Raw genomic sequence first — 26,887 nt, forward strand, 5'->3', positions numbered from 1 at the left:
AATCTATTGTTAATAGTAGTTGTACAAAATTTACTTGTTAATATTATTAACAATACTTATATACTAATTAAAAGTGGAGCGCAAAGAATTCATATTAGTGATAATGATTTACTTATAAAAGAAATATTTTATGTAATTATTTTAATGCTGAAATTTTAATTTCTTATTTATATTGATAAAATCTAAAATTAAATATTGTAAGCGGGATTTTAAAGATATTGTCCAAAATTTATGGTTTGAATTATATAATTTAAGTTTTATGTATAATTAAAAAATATTTTTAATTTTTACAATTTTAAATGAGAAAATTCTCAAAAAATCCACTCAAGGTTACAAGTGGATTTGGTAATTGTTAAAACTCCCAGCAAGTGATTTTTTTTTTTAAATATGCTGCAGATTGCTGGCAGATTTGGTAATGACATAGTCGCAATGGATGCTATTCATTGCCATCCCTAGTTAAAATGAAATTAAAATATCTTGGCTAAATGTGGGATATCAGATTCATCTCTCTTTTACTAATTCGACCTCGCGTTAGCGTTACTCTTCATCACATTTACAATGTATATCCGAACCGAAATAAACCTATCTAACCTCCTGGGAATTGGAATGTACAATGAAACGGCAAGTTAACAGTTCCTACATTATTGGAGAATGTTACCCAAGGGATGTCATTGAACCGCTATGTTTGCTTGGCAATGGCGTGTTCATTCGAGATTGACGCTTTGTTGGGATGAGCACTGGTTCCTGATCCGATTCCTCAGAAGCTGGATCACTTTCACACTCCTCTACCTCTTTGAAAACTGGATGGATATAAGCAATTTGGAGGAAGCTTTTCAAGTTCAAATTTGGTTCCCTTGCTCGTTCCAATGTATCTTTCATCATTGCTTCCTGGCAACCCAACAAAAAATCGTTGAAAATTGTGTAATTTGCAATTTCAAAGCAAGAAAGAATAAATTAAAGACAAAACTAGAGGGGCAATGCCAGAAATTCAAGCTATTATTCACTTCATGATAGCATTTTACATCATATAGGAACAATGTGCGTGGCAATTGCAGTGCTAAACCTACCTGTAATGGATATCTGACAAATGCAGGTTCGTAACGTCCTTTGCAGAACCTGTGGAACCATATTGTCAATATAGGAAGCGTGATCAGCAATGGGGTTGATTGAGCAGCTTCTTTTGTGCTTAATAACCCCATCAGCAGCAGCTGTGAGACTACAAGTGCTGTAATGATGCGGCCATGGACATCTGGCCAAAATGCAGCGGCACTCTCATACTCTTGGTTGTAGACGTTTATAATCTACAGATTCAATATAAGTGTTAATCAGTATAGGGTAAATAAACGATCATATATTTTTGGTGTGCAATGAAACTGATCGCATATGTCTTCTATTCATATGATTTGCTTGTATTCTTACTGCTCCTACATTACAAACATACAAGAATATTTTACTTGGCTGAAGCCTGAAGGAGCATAAAATTTTCTTTTGGAAGAACCCTGAAATTTTACCTGATGACGGTAGACAACAAATGCCAGTGCGAAGAATACTATTATGAAAGGGAGGAGGAAGGGGGTCACAACAGCATAAACAAGGCCAAGTAAGAAATAAAGTTGAATTTGCGGTTCTCCAGTGTTAAAACCAACGGTTCCAGGATCCATTGCCTCTTCTCTATCCTTTTCAGTCTTCACCAAGAAGAAATTTTTCAAGTGATAGATTATCAAAGGTTTCAACCTCAGAATCTCCCCAGCGACTCCAGCCCACCCATCAACCATGATATAAGTAATGAAGAATGTTGCTTTCATTGGAATGGAGGTACCGATTGTCTTTGGTATGCTGCAGAGAGTAGTCAATTAACATTAGCAACAGATATACAATGCACCATATGAGTGTTGGATCAATTAATGCGTCGCAAATAAGATATCGTGGAGTATCCTGCTATGATATAATGATATGATGCTATTGAATATATCTAATGCAAACTGTTACTTGTAATTTATAGATGATTAGAAAAGCAAAAGTAGATTTTTCTCAACTTGTAAACCTACAATAGAGTGGGAAAACCAAAAAAAACATTGCAACTTATAATTGTTTAATCATCATTGTAAAACGTCTAGCACGTGTGAAAAGGACATACTCATTTGCCGACTGGTGCATGAAATTATCTAGTTGCTGAAATGCCGTTCCAGTGATTATGCTCCCAAGAAATACATTAATAAATAGGAAAATATAATATCTAGTTGCAGATCTCCTCTCTAAAGCCGATCGGCTAATAAATCCTTCAAACTTAGACATTAGCATCAATATATCAGGTAGAAAGATAAGAAAAATCTTCAATGCGATTCCCGGAAGGAAACCTTGAATGAATGACTTTATGACCTTCCTGCATGAAAAAGGTGATAATTTATGTTTAGAAAACTCAAGCCAGGATTGCGCAGAAAAATCACATTAAAACCAAAGTTAAAAGAAAATATTATCCTTTTTTAGTTATTCTCTTCAATTTATTTTCAGTAAAACTTAAAATTTACTTCAATAAAACTTCTAGCAAATCAAGAAGTGATAAATTTAAAAAATTCTTAAAATATTTCAACTGAATGAAAGCTTAATTTCAGGAGCCCTTTGGTCCTACAATTGGCTGCAGAAACTTTTACGGTACATTGATTGGTTTCCCAAACAGATTTGTATAAATATTCCTATTATAAAACAAAACTACTTTGATCTGAAAATAGTGTGAGGATATGAAAATAATGAATTATAGGCTTTTAAGAAAGAAGAAGAAACTTACACTTCAATTATCGGTTTAAGGAAGGGTAAGGCTTTCTCAATGCCCTCAATATTTGCAAGGGATTGCACAATTGCAATGGGAATCATGAAAAAGAAGGTCAGGAAGAAATATGCGACAAAAATAATAAGTCTCCTAATTGTGAGTGAGACAAATGGAATTGCCAGGTTATCCCAATATACATCACGGGGCTCCGGAGCCCAATCAGTCAGCCATAGAGTCGGATTTCTGGTTTGTTGAGTTTGTGCACAAACAGAAGCTCCCCATCGAGTTTTGAAGGAAACAAATGCTGCTGGAATGACAGATTTGCCGCTGCTCATTACCTTATCTCTCTCCAAGCTTATCTGAAAATAATTCATATAAGACCATATGATTAAGCACATAAGCAACATATAAAATTGACCATCATATGCTTCATTCAAAATTACGAACCATCAATCACAAAAATGGGGCCTAAGAAAGTTGCTCAGCTTACACACATATGGATTGTATTGCTTCAGCTTCAAATGGAGATCTTTGACAAATAAGGACTAAAGTGGAATTCTCAGTGATTAGTAAATTGAGAATGGCTTCAAGATTCCAATTCTAGAAGTTGAAGAAGAAAAAACCTTTGGACATATAATGACAATAAATGTTTGTAGACAAATAGGCCATCAGGCTGGAACAGTATAGGTCAGCTAGAAGGCTTTAGAAACAAGGAAAGAATAATGTAATGCCTTAAAACAACAAATTGAAAGAACAAAGTCAAAGAAGATTAAGAAAAGCCATTTACCTCTTTTTTAAGCGTCTCAATCTTGGAAGTATAAAAGTCAATTGCATCCACTGTTTTTCCCCAGAGGCCAAGAAAACCAGTCTGCTTAATGAGAAAGTTAATCCTCAAAAAATTTAGTAATCTTGCTCAAAACTACTGATTCTTGCTCAAAACTACTGATTCTGAGTGGCATTACCCCAAAAAAAAAAAAAGACTAAGAGTTCATCAATTGCTGTGCAGTACCTTCGTAGAGGGCTTTCTGGCTGGATTTCTTGAATATTTAAGTTGATAGAAGTCCAGCCAATTCTGCATTTTCTTCTTCTTATTGACTAATTCAGAGAGCTTGTTAGCATTATTTACAACCTGCCCACATATTCCAACATGTAAAATAAAAATTAAAGAATAAACATCAACAAGTTATTGAAGTTCTGTATAGAGAACACAAATCCACATGCCACCTTCATATCCCAATGAAACCAAGAAAATAAAATATATTTAATTTATCAGTGTAAGAACTTAAAGCCATATTTGGTTGAAAAAAATGAGATGAGAGGAGAGAAATGGAAAGGGGAGAGGAGGAGAGAGAGGAGAGAAAATGAGGGAAAAGGGTGATTTTTTGGTTTGGTTTGACATGAAAATTTTCTTTTCTCCACTCATTTTTTTCCCCTCCTTTGCTCTCCTCTCTTCTTCTTCCATTTCTTCAAGCCAAACATACAATAAGGGGTATGGTTATCAAGAATCCTGCAAAATAATGAATTGGCTTTACATGAATGGCCTGTCCAGTTCAGGAAATGTCAGCTGATACTGTTTCATAAGACCTGGTTAATCTGCAGTTGTTCATTCGTGATCTTATTCTTAGAGCCAAATCCATATTAGTTACTCACAAGAATCATTTACTCTATCACCATGCACGTTGTACATCTAATATTTGAAGGATCAGCATAACATAGCTTATAGCAGAATCTAGTATAAGCCTTTTTTTTTTTTTTTGAGAGGTAGTATAAGCTTATTAGTTTCAACTAAATTGATATAATCATATAACCAATCTTATACAAATTTCTCTCTTTCCCATGTCCATCAGTGTGCGTGGACGCGCAAAGAACTTAAGCATCTAGAGATGCTATTAAGATATTTTTGTGCAGGCAACTAAGGCAAAGAATATTTGCATGATGATAATGTAACAAACCTGATGAGTGAGATAATGATCTGGATGATTGACGAGAAAAAAATGTTCCACAAGCTGAGTAACTGATTCATCAGGATCTGGTGGCACATTTCTCACCAGCACCTATAACAAATGATGCAAATTCCAGAAATCATAATTGAAAAGAGAGGAACAGCTCCCTGATTGATCAAAGAAGTCAACTTGAAAGTACTTGAAATAATATTAATAATTTATTAGCATTCCTAAACCTCACAATATGCTGCAAAAAGCTAAAGGAAAATGAACAAACCTCTCTCGTTGTATATTCTAAAATGAACTCAAAATTGTGAATTACGCATGCAAAAGAGTGCATATACAAAGAGCGTCTCCTGGTAGTGCATTTGTGACAAACAAGAAACACCAATGCCCATAATGGCTCCACATCTTAACAGAGTACAAAATACAGTCAACTAGTTATACCAATCTTGATATCCCTCAACTTTTTAACTTACTGTGAATTGATCTGGCCGCCTCTGTTCTGATGCAAGAAAATGCAACCTCATTGCCGCCACAATCTCATACTCCCTCTTCAGCACATAACATGTCCAGAAGGTAAACACATATGCCATTACCAGATGGGTCCAAAATCTGCGACCAAAGTTTGCACAAGATAAGAATAAATTTTACTTTGCCAACATTTAAATATTATATTGGTGGAAATATTTGCACCGGAGAATAATGATTCTGAAAAAAGAAATTCCAAAATACAACTCACCACAACTATCTTCAAAGTGCTACACATATGATCCCATATGAAAATAATAAAATCAATAAGGCCAAGGCTCTATAATTGATTTATAAAATGAAATCCCCCAATGGTCATACATCTGACCATTCAAAGCCTGTAGTCCCTTTGCCTTTCAACTAAGTTTGTAATGCCTATAAAACATAATGCTGATATACTGAAACACACATAAAACCAAAAGCTGTAGAAGCCCTACCTCTTAAAAAAAAAAAAATCCCTAAAAAGGCCCAAGAGCCAAGATTGCTACAAAATCTTTGGAGTGAAGACATTCTGAAAATGTGTAGTGAAACTTGTCAATCCACAGACAGAATCGACGACATCTTCTAACTGTCATGTTGGCTTGAATAAAGCTCTGAAAATATCTACTTCAAAATGGTTGACTCTGTTGAAAGCTAAAAGAAAATCATTTAATAGTGGCAACACCAGCCATATCTTTTTGACTGTCATGTTGATTTGCATAAAAATTTGAAAACAGAATCTAACTTCATGGTTCTTAACTCCGATGAAAGCTAAACCATCTAATAATAAGAAAATCAATCTCGTGTTTGTAAATAATCCAGCACTTATGTCAAAATTTGTAAAAATTTCTTTAGTCAAAGTGTAAACATCAGGAAGAAAAGATAAACAATGATGGTGTGAGAAGATAATAATACTGACACACCTTAAAATCAGATGCTTCAGCTTACCTATTTGATCCAAGTGGAACATTTGATATAGAGAGCAAGTCTATGTTGCTGTATTTTAATTTAGAATGCTCTAAGGTCTTATTGGTCCAATTAACTGGTACCATGACAGCAAAACCAAGGCAGGCAATCGGAATAAAAATTTTGAGCCTGCACTTAAACAAGAAAACAAAAAAAGTACAGTGAGTCCAGTAAGATAAATCAAGCAAATTCAGGCAAAAGGGAGACATTCAAAATACTATATCATTCCGATTTCAAATAGTACTTTGGGTAGAAAAACTAATTCCTAGACAGGGAATGACATAGGACAACATATAAGCAATTTTCCATTAATTTTTCAAATTGCGACAAGTACTTTTATATTTATTAAAACAACTCTCCTCTTGACATAAATCAGAAAAGATCATGCATTTCAAATAGCCAATTTCACGAGCTAAAAAGAAACGATGCAGTAGAGCATACCCTATCAAGTAAATCCTCAAGTAAACAGCAGAATCCAATCCTGCATGGTCAATTAACTCTGGCTCTGGCATTTGCAGGGCTGCTGGCATCCAACTCAGAAACCTCAGATATGACCGAAAGTCCAAATTGACAAATTTACTTACAAGTGTACCGGTCTGCAAAGGGCTGCTTCTTAAACCCTTCAGATACCATTTGGGAAAGTAGACTCTATCATTTATAGGTTGAATCCGAAGGATGGCAAATGCCGAAAGGAAAGCAAATGCACTGAGGATATTAATAGTCGCAGCAACTCCTATATCACCAAGTGTAGCCATATGTCTGTTTCAAAGATAAAAATTTATTCCTGTAAAAAAAATAATAACAATAAGCCTTCATAAAATACATCAGCTTACTTCTTAAAAAGAATATATTATGGGCTATTCATTTGGACACAACAAGTTTCAGGCAAACAAAAAACACCATTCATTTGAAGAAAATCGGAAAGCAACTCCTAATTTGCATTTTGAAAAACATGATTCAAAATAAAAGCTACTTTTGACTTTAATACATCATTTTCAAAGGGATGACACCTTTAGTCGTAGCAAGCCAATCATCTTAGTCAAGACACTAAAAGTGAATGAGGAAAAGAGATAAAAACAAAAAATTAAAAAAAAAAAAAAGCAATCAAGATATTCTGGTGAAGACATCCCATTATTGAAAGTTTGAAACTGCAGATCATGTTATGCTGGTGTAGAATTGAAACAGAAAATATGAAATCAAATATAGAAGCCATAGCAAAACCGACATCAAAGCATTTGATTTCAACAGTTCTTATAACAAAGAAACATCAATTGAAACAAAAAGAATTTAACCAATGCCAGTCTGATTGACTAAAATAATCTGCCGGATCCTTGATTAAAACACAAATTGAGGCAAGCAGGCATGCAAATAACAAACAAACAAACACAAGCACACATGCAAATAACAAACAAACAAACAAAAGGAAAAATAGAAATTCCACTCATCTAAGCTACTACTACAATTCCCTTTCATTGAATTGGAAACAATAAATTTCCCTCCATATTCTCAGCAACCAACCAATCACTGAGTTTTGAAAAAAAAATTGGAAGAAAAGGGGAAAAAAAAAAAAGACTGTATTGTATTCATCAAGAACAAAACAAGGAACAAGAAACGACAAAAGAAACAAGTGTATGATAATTTTCTTATATTTCCCCAGAATTTCCCATCAAATGAACAAAGAAACTAAAGGCAAGAAACTTCAAAGATCCGTTTACATACCTTCTTTAAACTGAATCTACTCACTTCACTTAAACTTCAAAATCCAAAGTCCAAACCCCACAAAATGTCACCAATGAGAAGCAAAAAGAGCCGCAGCGTTTGGACTCACTGAGGAGTTGAGGCCTTTTGTAAGTTGTAACTGTCTAGAAGCGTGACAGATCAGACACAAACACAATGAGTCAGAACCCCATTAAAAACGTTACACTTTGCGTCTTTTCTGAATCAAGTGAAGTAAGATTCTTAATAGATTTTATTATCATTCTTGGCTCTTTATAAAAGAAAGAAAAATAGAAAAATAAAAAAATGAAAAAAGATTGTGAAAGCAGAGTGGAAGTTTTAAAATGACCAACATGGAAACAGGATTTGCTTTGGCTGGCACATTAAATTATTTCGGTTTCATTAATTTACTATTAAAGTTTTGTAATAAAGTCGTAGGGCCGGTTCTTTTATGCATGCCCGGGACCTCTAACGGCTACTATTTATTTATGAATGTGGAAAGTCTTCTCGTCAATTACAAATTTATTATGAGTTTTTATCATAGAGATCCCTCATTGTTTTGTATTTAATAATAATAAGCATAATATTTATATTTGTGCCAAATAGACCCACAACTCTATTGAGATGACTTCAAGTACACTTTTTTGTTTGCTATAACTTTTCAAATAAAATTTATCCAAATAGAGCTTCTATAATTGAAGCTATTGTCATAAAAATTTTAATTGTTTAGTTATTAATAAAAACTTTTATTAAAATTTACAAAATTATTTTAATATACAAGTATTTTGAAGTTATGTTATAAAAAAAAATTGAATTAAGATAATGAAATGAAATAATAGTATTTTACATAATTTAACTTCTTAAAAAGACTCTATAACCTTTATTTTTAAAAAAGTCTAAAATTTAAGTTTTTGGGAATAGAGGTAAAATAACTTATTAAATACCTAAAAAATATTCTCAAAATATAATCAAATGGCACAAAAAAAAATAGAAAAGAACTTTTGTGATAAAAAAAAAACTTTTGACTATTAAAAAAATTGTATAAAACGTACACTCAATATATGAGAAGTACTAGCAATAGTTACTCGCAAAGGCACTTGAACTGGTTGAGAAGATTTAAATAATTAGATAACTATAATCGAACCATTAAAGTGAACGATAAACTTGAAATGAAAAATTAAAATAACAAATTGTAGGATTTTTTTTATTATTTTGTTGAATTTGCTCAAATAACCAAACAAAAAAAGGAAGATACGTATCAGGTAGCTGAGAGAGCGAATCACACTTATGGTTATGGGAGGCAGTTGCTAGCAGTCCTTTTCCGTTATTAAGTTGCACACCCTAACCCAAAAATATAAGAAGAATTTAGCCGCTTATTAAGTATACAGGGACGTATTAGATATGAGTGTATAAACTAGGGCCCTTATTTCAGAAAACATTAAAAATGAGAAACCTCAACGATAACCTCCCAAAAGGCTCATGAAGGGTCTACGTCATCCTACGGGGACAAATTTCCTTTTTTTTTTTTATTGTGGCCATGAACTGACAAGTGTCTTTGCTCCCAGTACTTTTAAAAGATGTGAATTGACAAGTGCCGCTCGTGTACTGTTTTGGTCGTGCTGTGATTGCAGGCCTTAAATTACTATTCTCGAATAAGAAAAACAGAAATGAAAAAAAAAAAATGGAGTAATAAAAAAAAAAATGGTAATGAACACCATTTATAAGTGACAATGATATACAGTTGATACATGCTGCTGGAAATAGTCTGGGAGCTTGAAGCAATTTTTTTCCTTTTTCTCCGAAAAGAATTTGGTAATGATGGGGACTAGAGTGTTTAATTTCGCTTATGGCTCTTGGCACGGTGGATTAAGACCAAAACAGCGCAAAATGAAAAGTGGTGTTCTCTTTTGATCAGTATCAGATTTCCTTGCCAATTAAAGGAGAAGATCGTGCAAGATAATCAGTCAAAATCAATCACGAAACAGTTGTCAAATTTGAGCAGCCGACAGGCGACAACCCGCAACAAATTTGCCGACTCGGTATATGGAGATTGAAGATCTGATGACAAACATATGCAGTGTTTATGACCCACAAAGTCAATTGTCATGATACAAAGAACATGCAGCGTCGCGTGATTTAATTAGATAAGATCAAAATGTATAGGAAAGTCAGTTCACATTTGTTTGGAAACCAGACTGGCAGCCAAATCCCAAAAACATATTATTCAAGAGAAACGAATAATAAATTACATCAGATGCAACATTACAACCCACGTGATCCACATTTCTATGTCTCTTTGCCCATGCACTAGCACCCAAATCAGTTATGGTATCAACTATATAACTCCTGAAATCCAGTGAATACGGATAAAGTGGATCTTCACTTCAAATGGGAATTCTCATTGCAGCAAAGATTGTATTTATGTCTAAGCTGTGATGTATAAAATACCCATGCCAGAGACTCAGTTGTGTGAGAACTGAGAAATTGTGTACCCCGCATTAGCTCTTCTGATGAACAGCGATTTGGTGGATGTCCATGTCCTTCAACATGACAGCACGCCCACAAGAATCACATGGAGCAGTCCGTGATCCACAAATGCTCTCATGCTCAGATAGCCCCCTCATTCTATCCCGAACATCCATAGCTGATGTTCCAGCTTGGACCATGTCCCCACAAAACCTGCATGTAATTAGGCGTAGAGGGCAATCCGAGGCTTGATGCCGCACCTGTCAAAAGAAAAAAAAGCGGATGATCAGATATTCCTAAACAATAATTTAAGTCCAATTATAGTCTGCAAAAAGTCAGTATCTTAGACTTCTACATTTTCTTAGTCCCAAAAGATAACATTTTAACTTGCAGGATTTCCATAAAGTAACATCAAGCTTTATTGCATCTCTACAACTTGCTGCATGAAGAATTTCTTATCATTTCCTTTCCACTTTATGTAGATATAAGGGCACGGCTTTCTTAATATATGCACTGGCGGATGGTTATTAAGACATACTAGTAATGCAACGCAATACTGCATGTCACTTAAAATTGTCTAGTAATGCAACGCAATACTGCATGTCACTTAAAATTGTCTAGTAATGCAACGCAATACTGCATGTCACTTAAAATTGTCTAGTAATGCAACGCAATACTGCCTGTCACTTAAAATTGTCATTCATTGCACAAATATCTTGCTTATCTTATTTAATCCAGTTCGCATCCAAGCTATTGTGATTCTGATGGCCCCATTAAAGAACCAGTTTTTCACTAGGGCATGGTGCACAATAGCACTGACAAGATAATATGCAAAACAAATGACCATCCTTCCTCACGCTAGAAGAACACAAGAGGATCATGTAGGATCTTAAAGTAGGTCAAAAGATGAAGCAGCTAGACTATCAAAACACAAAACCAAACAGCATGATGAAGGGTTGAAAAGGAAAAAAAGATTTACATAAGGAATTTCAAGGTAAAGGACAATAGCTTACCATTGCCGCGTTCTCAAGGACTACTCCACAAGGGCAACTACATTGCTCATGAAACACTTTCATGTGCTTCTCCATTTCTCTGCGCTGAAGACCTTGCCCACATTTGTCACAGTGGACATGGTCTCTGGCTTCCTCAGTCCTAAGAACCATCCCACAACCAGCATGCTGACAGGCTACACTATGTCTGCTACAATAAGCTTCATGCAACACTATACTCCGGCTGGGTATGAAACGCTTGCAATTTTTACACTGCACGGTATCCATTTCAATAGAAGATGAGGAAGATGTTGCTTCTTGACCCACCTTACGGCCACTATCATCCTCAAGAGTCACCAAAACCTGGAACTTTGTCATGCCCTTGAAGCCATACACACCAATGCTATATGTACCAACATCCACAGACTTATCCTTGGAACTAAGGATTACAACCTTTGAACCTGCATCATGAGAAGACCATTCGTGTAGATGACGGGTTGGAAACAAGAGGGGATGCCTAGATACATAAATGCTAGTGTCTCCTCCATCTATCTCTGAGTCAACCCTCACTTCAGCCCTTTTCTCCCCAGATACAATTTTCTTACGAGTATCATCATCAATTGTAAACTTGTAAAACACATACTTTCCTTCTTCAACCATTCCAGATTCCGACTTTCCAAATAGAAGCGGCTTAAGCGTATACTGATCCGTCCCCGCTGACATATCATCTGGACTCACTATATCGACCTCAATATCTGTTTCCAGAACAGATACGCTTGAAGAGGGTTTCAACTCAAGAACTTTTAACTTGTATGCCAACTCCCCATAATTGACAGTGAGTACATCATCTTGAGAAAGGGTGGCATGCTGGCGAAGGCTTGTTTCAAGAACAGCCTTTTGATTGGGTAATTCTGCAAAACCAATCCCCTCAGGCTGAAGTTTTGCATAAGTTCCTTTCGGCAGTCGAACATAGCGAACTTCAACAAACGAATTGTTTGGAGTATCACTAGGGAATAAATTTCTCCATACATGAGGAGGAAGTCCAACAAAACCTTCATCAGCAGTGAACTCCAAAACACCTGAATGGGTGCTCCGATTACTTTCTTTCTCGCCATCTACCATATTCGATGGACCTTCTTGGTGAAGCACTGATAATTTGAAATGCAGAGGACCCTTATCAAATGCACCTTGACCAGACAATTCAGTGAAACAGGACGGAGGCAATTTGATCTTATCTCCACTGCCCTGAAAAGGCAAAGCTTCTAACGTACGATAAAACACAATTCCTCCTCCAGCAAGCAAACTTTCCTGCATCTCTTGATCAGCCTGCCAAAAAAAAATTCAAAAACCCTTGTCAATAAAGCCGACTCAATCCAAGGCAACATTTAAAACTACAACATAATTATGGAAATAATATCAGCAATGCCTAAAGAACTTCTAATTAACATTCATGCCAACATAATCATATCTGGTAAGGTCAACTGCATCATTTAACAAATAAATAAAAAAAAATTTCCCCATCATCAAATTTACTTAGATATACACATTGGTGTCACCCTCAATAAACATATAACACATGCTCCCCCCCACAAAAAAAAAAAGAAACACAATTATTTGCAACATAAATCACAAACGCCCATAAAAAAACATGTAATCAAATCAACAACTTAATACAAGAACGAAAATAGATAATGAAAGAAGAAAATGGTACCTTGAGCTGGGCATCAATGGCATCGAGTCTACGGGATCTCTGGGCAGCTTCAATGGCTTCACGTTGTTTCTTAGCCTCTTCTTTAGCCTTCTTCTCTCTTTCAAGCTTCAATCTCGCTCTTTCTTTCCTCTCCTTTTGCTCTTTCTCTAGCTTCTCTCTCGCTCTCCTCAGCTCAAAATCCATAATTTTTTTCCTTCAAAATTGAAATTTTCTTTTAACGCCCTTTTTTGAAGTTTGATCGAGAATTCTTTTTTTCCTCTTTTGATTTTGTTTTTGAGATGGGTTGGTGTAGTATTTAAGGTGATCGGTAATGATGATGAGGGAGAGTTAAAAGAACAGTCGAAGCTTCGTGTTCGCTAAGAATAAGGAAATCGAGTTCACATATCAGAAAAAGCAAAAAATAAATAAATAAATAAGAATAATAATAAACAAATAAATAAATAAAAAGGAAATCGAGTTCAGTTTTGTTTTGTCTGGTCGGAGTCGGATTCTTTTTTAAACCTGTCGGGCTTCCAGAATAATCTGGGCCTTTCGTTGACGTTCGTAGGCCCAACCGAGTGAGTGATTCTATCTATACCCCACATATATACCTAATGGCACTTGTTTTATATTAGAAAAAATAAAAATATAATTGAGTGGTCCTCCTGCCGCCCCATAATTTATCTCATGAAAACCCCTTTTTTACCCCTCCAAATTATACCTGTTAAAATTCCATAAATAACCTTCTAGATAAATCCCAAATAATAAGTTAATCTATTTTACATTTTTCCTTTTAACAACTTCTCTCCCTAAACTCTGTTCTAATCTCTCTCTATTATGATTCCATAATCGATTCTAAGCTCACTCTATTATGACTCCATTTAAATTGTTTTTCCCCATCGTATATATAGTTGTAGGTGAACTTTTTGAGATTTTTGGTTGGATTCTAAATATAATATTTTCATTATCATATCTTTTCCCAAGGAAGACCTAACCCACTATCTTTCTTTGAACTTGACTCATCTATGGTTGTTTTTTAAAGAGAAAATTTAATAAAACAATTTTTAATTAATTTCTTGAAGATAACTCCCTTCTAAAAGCGAAGGAATTATAGAAAGTATCTCTCACTTTGATTTTTTTTTTCTAATTTTTTTCTCTTTTTTTAGTAAAGGTTAAAACAGTGGTCATATAGTTTAAGAGGTTTCTTAAGACTTTTAAATGAGTGTTAGGGTAGATAATGCTATCACTTTTAAAATAATTATTGTTACCTTTACTGCAGAAATAATTAGCTATGACGAGAATCAATTAAATATTTAGTAAAATTTATTTTAGAAGTAATCATATATGGGTACTAGGGATGACAATTTTTCCTAATGGAGAATCCCATCCTGTTTGGGAAGGGATTGTGATATATTTTTATCCCACAAAAATATATAGAGACTGGAGTGAGATGTTTTTTTATCCTACTTACATATACAGGACAAGATTGGGATTGGTAAATCGCATCCCATCCCGTCCCATTGCCAACCCTAATATTGTGTACTAAATAGTACTATCAAATTGTTGTAAAAATATAAATAATTAAAATAGACATAATGTTGAATAACATTTATTTACACATTTATAAACAAGTATATAAAATATTTTATATTTTTTGAATATAATAATTGATAACTAATAAATATTTATATTATTAATTTTATTTTTTTATTTTTTATCTCAATATAATTGGTAATAATAATCTCTTTATTGTTAATGATTTTATTTCTTAATTAATAAGGATAATTTTGATTTTTTTTTCACCATGTATATAAGGATATATATCAAGCTGTGTTAAATATAAAATTAATTCTCAAAATTAGATTTTCAAAAATTAATTCTTTCTTAACTTTCAAAATCTATTATATAGTGGGATGATTTTATCAAAAGTAATTTAAAAAAAATTATCAAGCAATAAAATTAATTCTTAACTTTTCAAAATTACTTTTGAGTTTTTAGAAAACAATCCTATCTAGGCCCTTAACTTAAGTACTTCTTATAGGGTGTTTGTAGTACTATTTTTAGCACTAATAGAGCCCACCAATTGACTCATGGGAAATTTTGAGCATCTCTAATTTATCTTTTTTTTTAAGTACATTTCTAAATATATTCAGAAACTTTGTTTTTTTGAAAGATAATATATGTACGGCTTAACAATTACCAATACCTCCAAAACATGAATATTCACTAGTTATCTATCCACTACACCTGTCGGCCTAATCGTAGGCCTTGGCTCACCTTCCGTGGACAAATTTTTTAGAATAAACCGAAATTTTTAGTTTGGTTTGATTTGAGAATTTCAAAAAATTGATTTGGGAATTTCCATTCGATTTAGGGTGCGTTTGGGATTGAGGTTGGACAGCTGTAGCTTAAAAGTTACAGTACTAAAGTATTTGGTAAACATTAGCTGCTGTAGCTTTTAAGCTATGTTTATATGATTTTTCACTTGTATATTATAAAATTTATTATATCTTTAATAATTTTATCAAAATTATTATTTAAAATTTATATTTACTATATATTATTAACTTTTGTTTCATAATTATAGCTTTTTTTTTTCACAACAACTGTAACTTAAAAGCTACAGCACCTCAATCCCAAACGCATCCTTAATTTTGATAATCATAAAACACCAAACCGAAACAAAAAAAAAAAAAAAAAAACGATTTGAACCAGATTTTTTTAGGTCTAGTTCGATTTGGCCCACCCTAAATGCCACAGCCCACGTGGCATTCTTAAGTTAAAAATTATTTTTTGATTTTGTGGTTTAGTTCTGGAATAAAAAATTTAAACTAAAAATTAAGTTAGAGTATTCAATTTTATACTGAATTGAATTATTCAGTCTTTTTTAAGAAAAAATACCAACGAACCTCTTAAAAACTGAACCCAACTAAATTGGTAATTTTTTGGATCAAGTTTGATTCTGCCCTCCCCTAAGAGGAGCACTTGAGTTTTCAAGGCAATAGATTGCTCAACAATATTTGAATTACTCAGGTCGGCATTCTTTCTTCTGTTTCGTCCACCATCACTAATGATGCTGGTGCTTCCCCCTAAGGCAAAATACTTTCTTATCGATGCACTTTTACATCCCACAATTTTGGGATCGCTTAGCCCCGTTCATCTTCGAGGATTAATCTTGTGATGGTTCAATTCATAAATCTGCTTTTAAAATATAAGTCAGAATTTGCTTTCAAATATTCGGAAAAAGAAATCAACTAAGGATAATGAAAAATATAGAGAATAACAGCTTAAAGAAATAATTCTTGATTTTTATTCACATTTTTCATTTTTCTTTTAGTTTTTTTTTTTTTTGAAATCAAGAGCTGATCTTTTGTTCACATTAAACGAAAAAATTGAACAAGTTTTTCAATTTTTCATTTTGTTCACATTAAACGAAAAAAATGAACAAGTTTTTCAATTTTTCATTGTTGCGAACTAAAAAATTAGGGCATAAAAAACAATACCAAACAAAGGCTTAATTGCAAAGTTAGTGCTAAAAAGTTTAAGCCTCATCTAACTTACGTATAAAAATTTGATATTAGAAGCTCAAGATGCACGATATATGCATGCAAATCTGCTCTAAACTATAGGCAAGATTTGGAACACCCAACCTTCAATTGTGGTAACTCCAGAGATCTTAAACAGTTGAACTAATCATTTGAATGTAATAATGAAGGAAAGTCATGGGAACTTAGTTTATTAACATGGTATAACCCCTACTAGTCGCAACAACAGGAACAAGAAAGAATTAAGGTCGAGTTTGTCATCTGTGCAATGCGGATTCCATATTTCTCACAAAAAAGATCTACAATACAAAGAAAGCACGTGCAGCTTTACATTTCAAATTGATCGTTAATGTCAGTCCACGGAACCATCCTTTTCAGAGTTATCTTTTTCATTCAAGAGCCTCTCAATGTTGTTTAATGCATCTTTTGCAGCCCTGTTATGTGCAATTTCCTTCTTCGGAGCATAAGCACCTCTACCCAGAAGTTGGTCTTCTATGAAAATATGAAAAGCCGTGCTTTCCTTCCACAAATCCACAAACTTCACTTTCAATTTATTCTTCTGGCACACTTCATAAAGTTCAGTCACTGGGTGTGTCTTGAGTGTTTCTGGACTAATCATTGGCTTTAATAGTTCCTTAAATACCTGTCCGACAGCCAAAAATCACACAACCGCATTAATTTGCAAAAGAATAAACTTTATTTGTATATATAGAAAATGGACACCACAATAAAGTTCTTGATTTATATGCAAGATTAGTGCTCATTTGTGGCTGTTGTGTTTTAACTCGACTCGGTTTTCTATTGACCCAAATAACTATCTATTTCTATTATCATTGGAAAGTTTTAAATGTTTTTATGGCTAGACTATGAGAATATATAAAATATGAAGAAATTAAGGAGACAGGGAAAAGATTTAAATCATTGAAGTACCTTCCAAACAATATCTATTGAAGAATTGCAGTCAATGAAGACTGCCCCAATTGTTGATTCAACGATATCGGCTAAGACCTTGGGTGCATCAACTAGACCATTGGAATGCAAAGGATAGTCCAATATAGCTTCTGAAAATTCTCTGATCTGTACAAGTTAATAATAATTGTCAGCGAGACCAATTATCAAAGTAAGATTATGGTGCATTTGAGATTAAGTTGTTGTGGAAAAAAAAACTATAATTATGAAATAAAAATTAGTAATATATAATAAATGTAACTTTTAAATAATAATTTTGATAAAATTATTAAAGATACAATAATTTTCCGTTATACAAGCAAAAAATCATTTTAACATTGTTTCGAAACTACAGCAGTTAGTAGTTACCAAACACTTAATGTTGTAACTTTTAAGGTATAATTGTCCAACCTCAAATCTCAAACGCACCCTTAAACCCCCATATTTAAGATGAGTGCAGCGCAACTCCTAAAACGTTACATCTTAACTAAGCTAAATTAGTGTAATTTTTATTTTACCCAAAACATAAGCAGTCAACACCATAAACCAAGTTAGAGCATGACAAACCCTTTGTTCCATTTTGTGTACGGAAGAACTACAAACACAATTTACCAAGGTGTGTGTGTATATATATATATATATATATATATATACATATAAAATCATCCTTAAGTGTAGACGTCTTTATTTTTTCTAATGCGGACGTACTGTTAAGATGTGCCACTTAATAGAGTTATTTTTAATACACTATAAAATTATAAGATTTAATAGTATTAAAAACTTATTCCAATGAACTGGGGTGTATTCATGTATAAAAAAAATAAGAGTTTCTATCATAGAGAACGACTATATATATATATATATATATGGGCATAGAAACATCCAAAAATTAAAAATTAAAATCTGGACTAAATTAATTCTTGGAAGCTACACAATTTTTGATCGTTCCCCATCAATAGCAAAATTTGGTTGAAATTGATGCCATAAAATTCGAAACTCAAATGTCTAAGGTGTCACGACCACAATCAATGCCATTTATCAAAGTATCAAACCGCATGCACCAACCATTGATGAATCGGATACAGCCACATCATCAATTTTATCGGCTAATTAATACAAATATTAAATAACGCATTGACATGTTCAAACATTGTGCGACTTACTTGTTCTTCAAGAAGAGGCTTGTTGTGGCGTAGATACTTGTGCAACCCTAATTTAATGGCAACACGTGCGAGCTTCTCTGTGTTGACATTGGCTGAACGGAGCCGAGTCAATGATCCTGGTGGCAAATTCGGGTACAGAAAGAACTGTTCCTTCGTGAGCAATAGATTAAGCACCGAGTCACCCACGTACTCTAAACGCTCATACGAAAAGAACCTTTCGGGACATGAAGGATCAGTAAAAGCTTCTTCTAATAAGTTTTTGTTGTTAAATCTGTAACCCAGAATCTCTTCCACCTCATCAAGATTATTAGCATTAGGTAGTGATTCTGACTCAGACTCGTCACCCGCTTTTTCATTAACGAAAAGGTCTTGTAGCAGGTGGCTGATAAGCGCTTCTTCTTGGTGTGCTTCTTCCATGGCTACGACCAACGACCATTGGATTTGGAGAGAATGCAAAGAAAAGACTAATGAAGGGAAGGAAGATATTTTACTGGGTTATTCTTTTAATATACGTTTAAAGGGGAAAAAAATAGAAAAAGATGTATAAAATCAAATAGAGTGAGAAGATCGATCTTGTGCTCGTACGGCCCATGAAATCTTTCTTCCAGACTGTCCGTGAAAAGGGTTTCGCCAAAAAAGAAAGAAGGTTGGCTCAAGTGCGTGCGCAAAAGGTAATTAACAGTTGACTTTTCTGGGCTTATAGCAATTAGGATTTTCTAATTAACCTACGCTTATTTATTTGGAGCCTGGAAACTGATGTTGACACGAGACGTGCAGGGTCAAACATGCCCTTTTCTTGTGGCCCAAGACAGAGAGCGCATTGTTAATTGTCTTTTCTGTGTTCTGCTTACCAACCAATGCGAGCAGATATTTGTTGGTATTTGTGTCCATTTGTGCCGTTTATAGTCAAGTTTCTGCTTCAAGTTAATAAATGCATCATATTTTAAGAATGCTCTAATTCTGCATGACTTGCATTGACACCTACAGCTCAAGTGGCAATTGCGGTTTTAGGCTTCCAGCTTTGGCCCTACGGTGGAGTTTGTTTCTTGCAGCACAGGGAATAGGTATTTTATAGCATTTTCCTCTTTAAGTTTTTCTTGTTCTGCTCAACAAAGACTCATCTCCTTGTAAAATTGATAACGACAATCGGCCTTACAGCTGCAAGCTGTTGATGTTACAACGATCAAAAGATTTTCATCCTTAAATTTAGATAGACGATGCCAACTAGAACAATAAATGATTAAGAATGAAGATGATTAAAAAACCAAAACATGAGTCTTTTCTTTCCAAGCTTAACAAACTGCAAATAAATTTTATTGCCTTGCGGTAAATCTCAACCATATGCATTTACAGACAATAAACGATAGTGAAATGACTAAACTTAATAATACGAGGACGGCGCCGTCACTACCTTCCCGACATTAGATTGACAAGAGCGTGATTTTCATAGAAGGAACCAACATCCCAATCCTCCGTTGTCGAAGAAAGAGTCATTAGGGCAACCACAATGGATCTCATACTAGGACGTAGTTGCGGATATTCTTGTGTGCACACCTTGGCAAGCTGGGCCATCTGAAATTGAAGCAGAAAACATTGTTTCAACAAACTGAAATCATGAAACAGAATGTTACTGTACTTTTCCTTTACAATTGTTCTCACCTTGAGGACAGAGTCCAGTGGACAGTTGTCTCCAAGCCGAGGATCAACAAGTTTACGAAGATCCTCTATTGGGTCAGGCAGATTAAGAACTTCCTCGAACTGTGAAGCAAACAAAGACAATAAAAAACTGTTCATGGCTGGTCTTCCAACCAGCTCAAGGTGAGTGGAGTCAGACAAGTGAAAACCAACTAACTATAAGCTTGATATGTTACAGAAACTAATCAGCTCAAAATTGTCATTATGTGGACAGCGAATGATTTTAACTTTGATTTATATTTCAAGACAAGACCATTGAGTATGAGCTCACTTATCACCTCTCTTAAAGGAACTAAAGAAATGACAAGAAAACTAACCAAAGCAACAAGGCCCTTTGAATCGGCAGAGGAACCATTACCCTTGACTATGGCTTCTTTGGCAGAAATAAGTTCGTAGAGGACAACCCCAAAGGCATATACATCTACTTTGGGAGAAACATCACCGTATTGAGCATATCTGCAAAGCATTAAGATTTTTTTTTTTTATATTAAGCATTAAAAAAAGTTTAGTCCAATTTTCTAAAAGACAAAAAGAAAAAAGATATATCTTTTTGAGGCAAAGAATGCAAAACTCATCCTTGGAGTTCCATCATGCTCTTTTTCTTGCAGTAATCAATACATCCAGAGAACATCACATACTGGCACCTCAATATTTTAGGTCTCCAATTCTCCCTCTCTCCAAATTTTTTTTTTTTCCCTCAAAAAATTTTTTTCCAGTCCAGCCAAAATGATCTGAACATATCTCTGGGTCTTGGCTCAGGCTTGGGCCAAACTATTAGTAGATTATAAAAATAATTAAAATTTTGGCTTCTCTGCATGCCTACCCACGTATAGCAAGCATTACATCTTGATTACTAAACAATCATGAAAAACATTCAATGCACCTGAGGTCAGATATTCAATACTAGTGCAAGCTGCTAGAAGCATCCAGAAACCAATTGTTCAAAGTCGGTCATTCCTGACAATTAATGCTTAGTTTTACTTTGCCAAATTAAAATAATAAAGAGAAGATCATCTTACTCTGGAGGCATGTATCCAAATGTGCCCACAAGACGTGTGGGGAGTGATGCACTTCCAACTTCTGTCAGTTTCGTTAATCCAAAGTCAGCAACCTGCAATGTCAATGATTCATTACAAGTTGTGAACAGGCTTCAGAGAGCACCTTGGCAACAGAGGTACGAATGTAACCTTTGCATGGAAGTTCTTGTCTATCAATATATTTGCTGATTTAATATCTCGATGAATATAAACAGGGACTGTGTGCTCATGAATATACTCCAGACCTCTTGCTGAATCAAGAGCAATTTGCACCCTAGAAGACCATGGCAGAGGATCCCTACCTGAAGATAGAGAAACATATAATCAGCATTACTCTCAATGTGCTGCGACAAGAAACAATACTTACCAGGGGTTTCTAACTTTACCTGATCCACGTAAATGTTCGCTTAAGTTGCCATTCTCAATGTATTCATAAACAAGGAAAAGAGAACCTTCAACACAGTATCCAATTAGGCGCACCTGCATTGGATGTTAATGACATGTAATGCCAATCGATTAACAAAGTAAACAGTCTATGATCAACCAATCAAAAAGGGGAAAAAAAGAGAAAAAGGACCACCCATGCATATTACCAAGTTCAAGTGATGAACGTGCGTTAGAACCTTCAATTCAGCAAGAAATTCCCTCGATGCTTGCATATCCATCTTTTTTATAGCAGCTTTCTGCATCAAGAGGTTTACACGGATGAGTCTTGATAGATAGGAATTTCCATGCTTAACAAAGAAGCAATATGATGTTGACAATGCTGGCAGTAATGCGTCCATGCATAAAAAGCACATGCAGTATGCCAATACACACTGAAACATGCGCAAAGGTGAAATTTAAGGAAATATTAGAAAAGGCAAAATTGCGTTACACTTGGGCAACAAGCATAGCGCATGTCATTAATAATGTAAATAATTTCCCCCAAGTCAACGTTAACCTAACCTAATACTGAAGCAGCAAAGTACCTAACCTAATACTGAAGCAGCAAAGTTCATTCATATCTTATATTCACTTTTAACTATCCAACACAATTGCAGTTAACTAAGCCACATATCCCTATACTTGTCTCAACTATGAGAACCATGGATAACTGATCCTCTCATAATGACCTCCTGCTCCCTAAATTGTGGCCAAAATCACACAAACCAAAAAAGTATGAATTGCCAAAAATTCAGTAAAGATATTATGATGTCAGATTATGCTATGTAACTTGCAGAAAGCAATTATGTTGAACCTTGATATAAGCTTGAATGACTTTCTTTTCTAGATTATTTAATTGTTCATTGATGAAATATCTAAGCATTCACCTCTGAAATCTAAAAAGGTGTCTCAAATGATCTATTTATAACAGTCGATTGATGAAATATCCTGGCATTCACATCTGAAATCTAAAAGGTATCTCAAATGATATATTTCAAATTCACTGCTTGACAATTTACTTGGTGCATGGAAAATGTTACTTGGTCAGACACAAGCAAGAACTGAGCTAATAAAACAATAGTATACAATAATTCAGAATCAGACTCTTCTTCAACAATTAATTTATGACAAATGAAAAGGCACAGAACTACAGACCTCTCCTCTCAGCTCTGCATAGTAAACAGCTCCAAAACCACCTTGACCAATTTTATGGGACATACTGAAATTATCAGTTGCCTTGGAAAGTTCTTCATATGAGAATTCCACCGACTTGTCCACAGTGATTGCATTAAGGGATGTGGGAGTGCCAGCAGCTGGACCAGTAGATTCCACAGTTTTATCTATGTAATTCAAGGAGAAAAATGCTTAAAGTTTGATATCATCATCTTCAAGATCATAAGAACAAGAAAAAGCAGTAAAGCACGCTAATTTTGTTCCACTGTATGCACAGAGAGGGGAAGAGGGGACAAAGTAAACACATTGGAGAAGTAGGATGATTGTATCGATCAGAATGCTCCATAACCAGAAGAGGATAAAAATTAAAAAGAAAAGGAAAAGACAGCGTATTGCAATTAACATATGGATACTGTTGACTCGAAACAAGAATATAAACAGCAATTTTCTGCTGACATATCTCACAACTTTAGATCTTAAAATTTTCAGAACAGGCAATCACCAGTAGTTTATATTAAATTTTGGGTATCATTAAGAGGAAAGATAAGTCTAAAGAAATTTGAGGGAAGCTGGAATCACTATGTACTGTATAATTCACATTTGTCCAAAATAAACAAACAAGAAGCTGAAAATGATAGAGTACCAGATCCAGACTGAACGGAAAGATCTTGAGATGTGGCTGAGAGCAATGCTGCCCTCTTCACCCTCTTCTTTCGGTAAAATCCAACATACACACAAACTGCAAGCAAAGCCAACCCAGCTACTCCTGCTATAGATATGCCAGCAATAGCTCCACCAGCTATTCCTGCTTATATAAAAGTTAAAAATAAGCTAAAAGCAGCATTAAGTTTCTAGTTTACCATGTCACGTCAGCATTCCAAACTGAAGATAATTGTCATAAAACTAACATGCAGGGAAGACCAAACCACCTGTGCTGCAAAAGGGAAAGAAAGACAAAAAATAAGAACATTAGAAGACTCATAAAAGATTCAAAATTAAACAACAGACAACAAATTTAGTAAGCATAAAGATGGACCTAGCAGAAGTTACCTTGATGACTCCAGGGCCGGAAAGACACCATTTGCATCTGCAATAAGAAGGAATGATTTGGAGAAACCAGTCAATATGCCAATGGAATTAAAATTCTGCTACTTGATTTCTGTAGGTCAAACCGTTAATAATTTTCTGAAAATATAATGAGTGCACTAGTTAACAACCAAGGAATCCAATAACTTGGTGTTTTCTATTGCATTTCAGTAAGCAAATGTTGGCACTTGGGTCCCCTACAATATCACTAGAAAGAAACTATAGAAAACTTAAGACACAACAAAAAATAAATAGGAATCATTTTAAAGACTGTGAATGTACAGAACAGTTGCATACTGTTCCATAACCCATCTAGTTAACAGTTTGCCCAATTTTGAGGGGATACCGATTTGCTCTTCCAAAATGGTTAACAGGTCCATAATAAATAGTAGCATTACAAAATTCACCAGATTATAGAACAGGGAAAAAAAAGTATCTAACATATAATATCCTTATCCGCTGCATGGTGCTACTACTCAAATCATCTATGCCAATGGCTTGACAAAACAAAGGGTTATTCCAGTAATTATAACCAAAACATAAAACAAAAGTTGCTGCATACTAACTTCTCCACACATGAATACATAACAACTCCTGCTAACCCACAAACCTCCAAACAGCACCAACTGACAAGAAATTCACTGAAGAGTGAAGCTAGTAGACATTCTAAAGCAAAATCTACAACGTACAATACTAACCCTGAGCCACTATAAAATAGTAAGTCCAATCAAACTTTTGAACCAGAAGATAATTATTTACCTTAACTCCACACCAAACCCTATGACCAACACCCGTATCCCATTTGATTGTCCTCACTAAATATACGAACCTCTAAACCTCAAACTCATCATATAAGGATAGGTTTGTAATTGTCCTGCTTCTACTTAACTGTGTAAGCAGAACATCAAAACCATTTGGTATATATCCATTTTACTTGGCAGTTAATGTTTACAAAACCATCCACCCACTGCTGGTGAGGTGTGTGTTACAGAACAGCTGTAAATTAAAAAAGCCACAACATCTCAATCCAGACATACCTTAAATTAACAAATGCCACAGCTATGCATCAAATTCCCATCAAATAATTACCCTTTTCAACACAATTTTCAAACCCTCATTTAACCAAAAAAAAAAAAAAAAGATTCATTAACTTCGTATCAGTATTGTCTAAAGCACACAAAATTAAATCTTTGACAGGAAGAAACAATCACCTCTGCCCGGAATAAAGACCAAACCACTCCCACGAGTAAAATTCACACCAGGATTATAATTCTGCAGCAAACTGTCACTCAAACCCACATTCCTCGCAATCGACTGCAAGCTATCACCCGGTCTCAACGGATACGTAACAAACAACCGGTACTGCTTAGACACGTCAGCATCGCCACACGAACAATTCACGGTCACATTAAGCGTCCCCCTATCCGGAATCCTCGTCGGTGGATAATTATTAATCCTCTGCAACGACGCCGCATCAGTCAAATTCGAGTAATAAAGAGTCGCGACCTTCTCGTACGTGTCGCCGGAATTGATCGAGAATTGGAACACGTGGCCGAGGAATTCACCGTTGATGCAATCGCAGGGAAACGGAACGTTGATTCTCGTATCAGCAGGGAGACTGTCTTTGTTCGGCAATTGCTTGTTGTAAGATAAAATAGTTGTCAATTCAACGTCGTTGGGGTCGACGAGGGAAGATCTTAGGGTTTGGGCTATGAATGTGAGATTGGAGCCGGTCCAAACGTAATACGAAGCCAAAGCTGTGTCACAGCCTTTGGTGCACTTAGATTCGACGGTGACGGAGATAAGTGACGGTACGATGAGCACAAAGAAAATCATACACAATTGCTTCATCGGAAAAACAATAAAGTTGATGCAAATTCAGATTGAAACCCAAAATGGAACTGAGAGATACGAATTGATGGGGTAATTTTTGAAGCGTTGACCAGTTCGTTTGAATTTTGGTATGACGGTGCTTGATTAGTTGAATAGAGATTGTGATTGGAGTTTCTGTTATTAAATTTCTCCATTTAAATTATTTGCAGAGGCAGCTGCAGTAAAAGGCTCAAAAAGATTTGAGACTGATTGGTCGTTGTTGTGTTTTGAATGGATTTTTTGGTCTAACACACCGGACGGCTCACGTTGAATTCCCGCGGTTTTTATATACAGAGAGTGTTGGCGGGACTCGCTCGAGTAGAAAAAAGTGCAATACTCGCGCTGTGGAGTTGGCTTTTGCGGCCCAATCAGAAAGCCCAGTCCAAGCCCAATTTAGCTGGGAAGTGTATATATAATGTGTTTTTTGGTTTAATTTCACAACTTGAATGTAATTGCAAAAATGTACAGTTTGCTTGGTAATTTTTTTTTATAGTAGGAATATTTTTTTATTTATATCATAATAATATTTTTTCAGTACTTAAAAAAAAAAAGATTTAGATAGAGATAAGAAAAAAAGTCTGTGTAGCTCAATTGATCATGAATTTTCTTTAATAAATTAAATTTTCTCCCCACTCATGTACTTAAGGTTCGAATTTCAAAACTCTTGTATAAAAAACAATTGGTTTCATCAACTAAACTTTTTACATGTATGTTGAATGTTTGTAAAAAATTAAATTTTACAAAATCGACTCCAAAGTATGATATATTAAATTCTAAAAACGAAATTAACAAATTCAAATTGTAAATCAATTTATCCATAAGGAGTGTTTGGGATAATCACTTGCCATGAAATAATAAAACCATTTTAAACCTGGAATGAGAATATCATTTTATT

At 34.7% G+C, this 26,887-nt stretch overlaps 3 protein-coding genes across 6 annotated transcripts; all 3 read right to left on the reverse strand.

Moving 5' to 3' along the window:
- Window positions 1-475: 475 nt before the first annotated feature.
- Window positions 476-8,281, reverse strand: LOC102622510 (CSC1-like protein At3g21620). 4 transcript variants are annotated; one of them, XM_025095645.2, is made up of 13 exons: window positions 7,906-8,263; window positions 6,628-6,945; window positions 6,169-6,315; window positions 5,190-5,325; window positions 4,720-4,821; window positions 3,777-3,896; window positions 3,555-3,635; window positions 3,262-3,312; window positions 2,786-3,126; window positions 2,138-2,383; window positions 1,512-1,836; window positions 1,068-1,301; window positions 476-888 (listed from the first exon to the last, which is right to left on the reverse strand). In XM_025095645.2, exons 2-13 carry the CDS (start codon window positions 6,939-6,941, stop codon window positions 655-657), a joined length of 2,331 nt encoding a protein of 776 aa, XP_024951413.1. In that variant the 5' UTR covers window positions 6,942-6,945; window positions 7,906-8,263; the 3' UTR covers window positions 476-654. The 4 variants fall into 4 exon arrangements, with proteins under 4 accessions (XP_024951413.1, XP_052290774.1, XP_006469643.1 ...); XM_052434814.1 differs by having other exon boundaries at window positions 6,628-6,970; XM_006469580.4 differs by lacking the exon at window positions 3,262-3,312 and having other exon boundaries at window positions 7,906-8,258.
- Window positions 8,282-10,008: 1,727 nt separating this feature from the next.
- Window positions 10,009-19,408, reverse strand: LOC107174239 (uncharacterized). Its single transcript, XM_015527502.3, has 6 exons — window positions 18,704-19,408; window positions 17,523-17,669; window positions 16,946-17,235; window positions 13,069-13,261; window positions 11,382-12,683; window positions 10,009-10,628 (listed from the first exon to the last, which is right to left on the reverse strand). Exons 1-6 carry the CDS (start codon window positions 19,118-19,120, stop codon window positions 10,401-10,403), a joined length of 2,577 nt encoding a protein of 858 aa, XP_015382988.2. The 5' UTR covers window positions 19,121-19,408; the 3' UTR covers window positions 10,009-10,400.
- A 532-nt stretch (window positions 19,409-19,940) lies between these two features.
- LOC102622024 (lysM domain receptor-like kinase 3) lies at window positions 19,941-26,247 on the reverse strand. The gene is given in 12 exon segments (XM_052434945.1): window positions 19,941-20,275; window positions 20,363-20,461; window positions 20,716-20,854; window positions 21,418-21,509; window positions 21,586-21,737; window positions 21,822-21,915; window positions 22,029-22,118; window positions 23,017-23,201; window positions 23,678-23,865; window positions 23,939-23,968; window positions 24,085-24,121; window positions 25,332-26,247. Coding segments are annotated over 12 exon segments (1,911 nt in total). The 5' UTR covers window positions 25,972-26,247; the 3' UTR covers window positions 19,941-20,110.
- Window positions 26,248-26,887: the final 640 nt, after the last annotated feature.

Source organism: Citrus sinensis, chromosome 2, assembly GCF_022201045.2.
Source record: "Citrus sinensis cultivar Valencia sweet orange chromosome 2, DVS_A1.0, whole genome shotgun sequence".
NCBI classification, from domain to species: domain Eukaryota; kingdom Viridiplantae; phylum Streptophyta; class Magnoliopsida; order Sapindales; family Rutaceae; genus Citrus; species Citrus sinensis.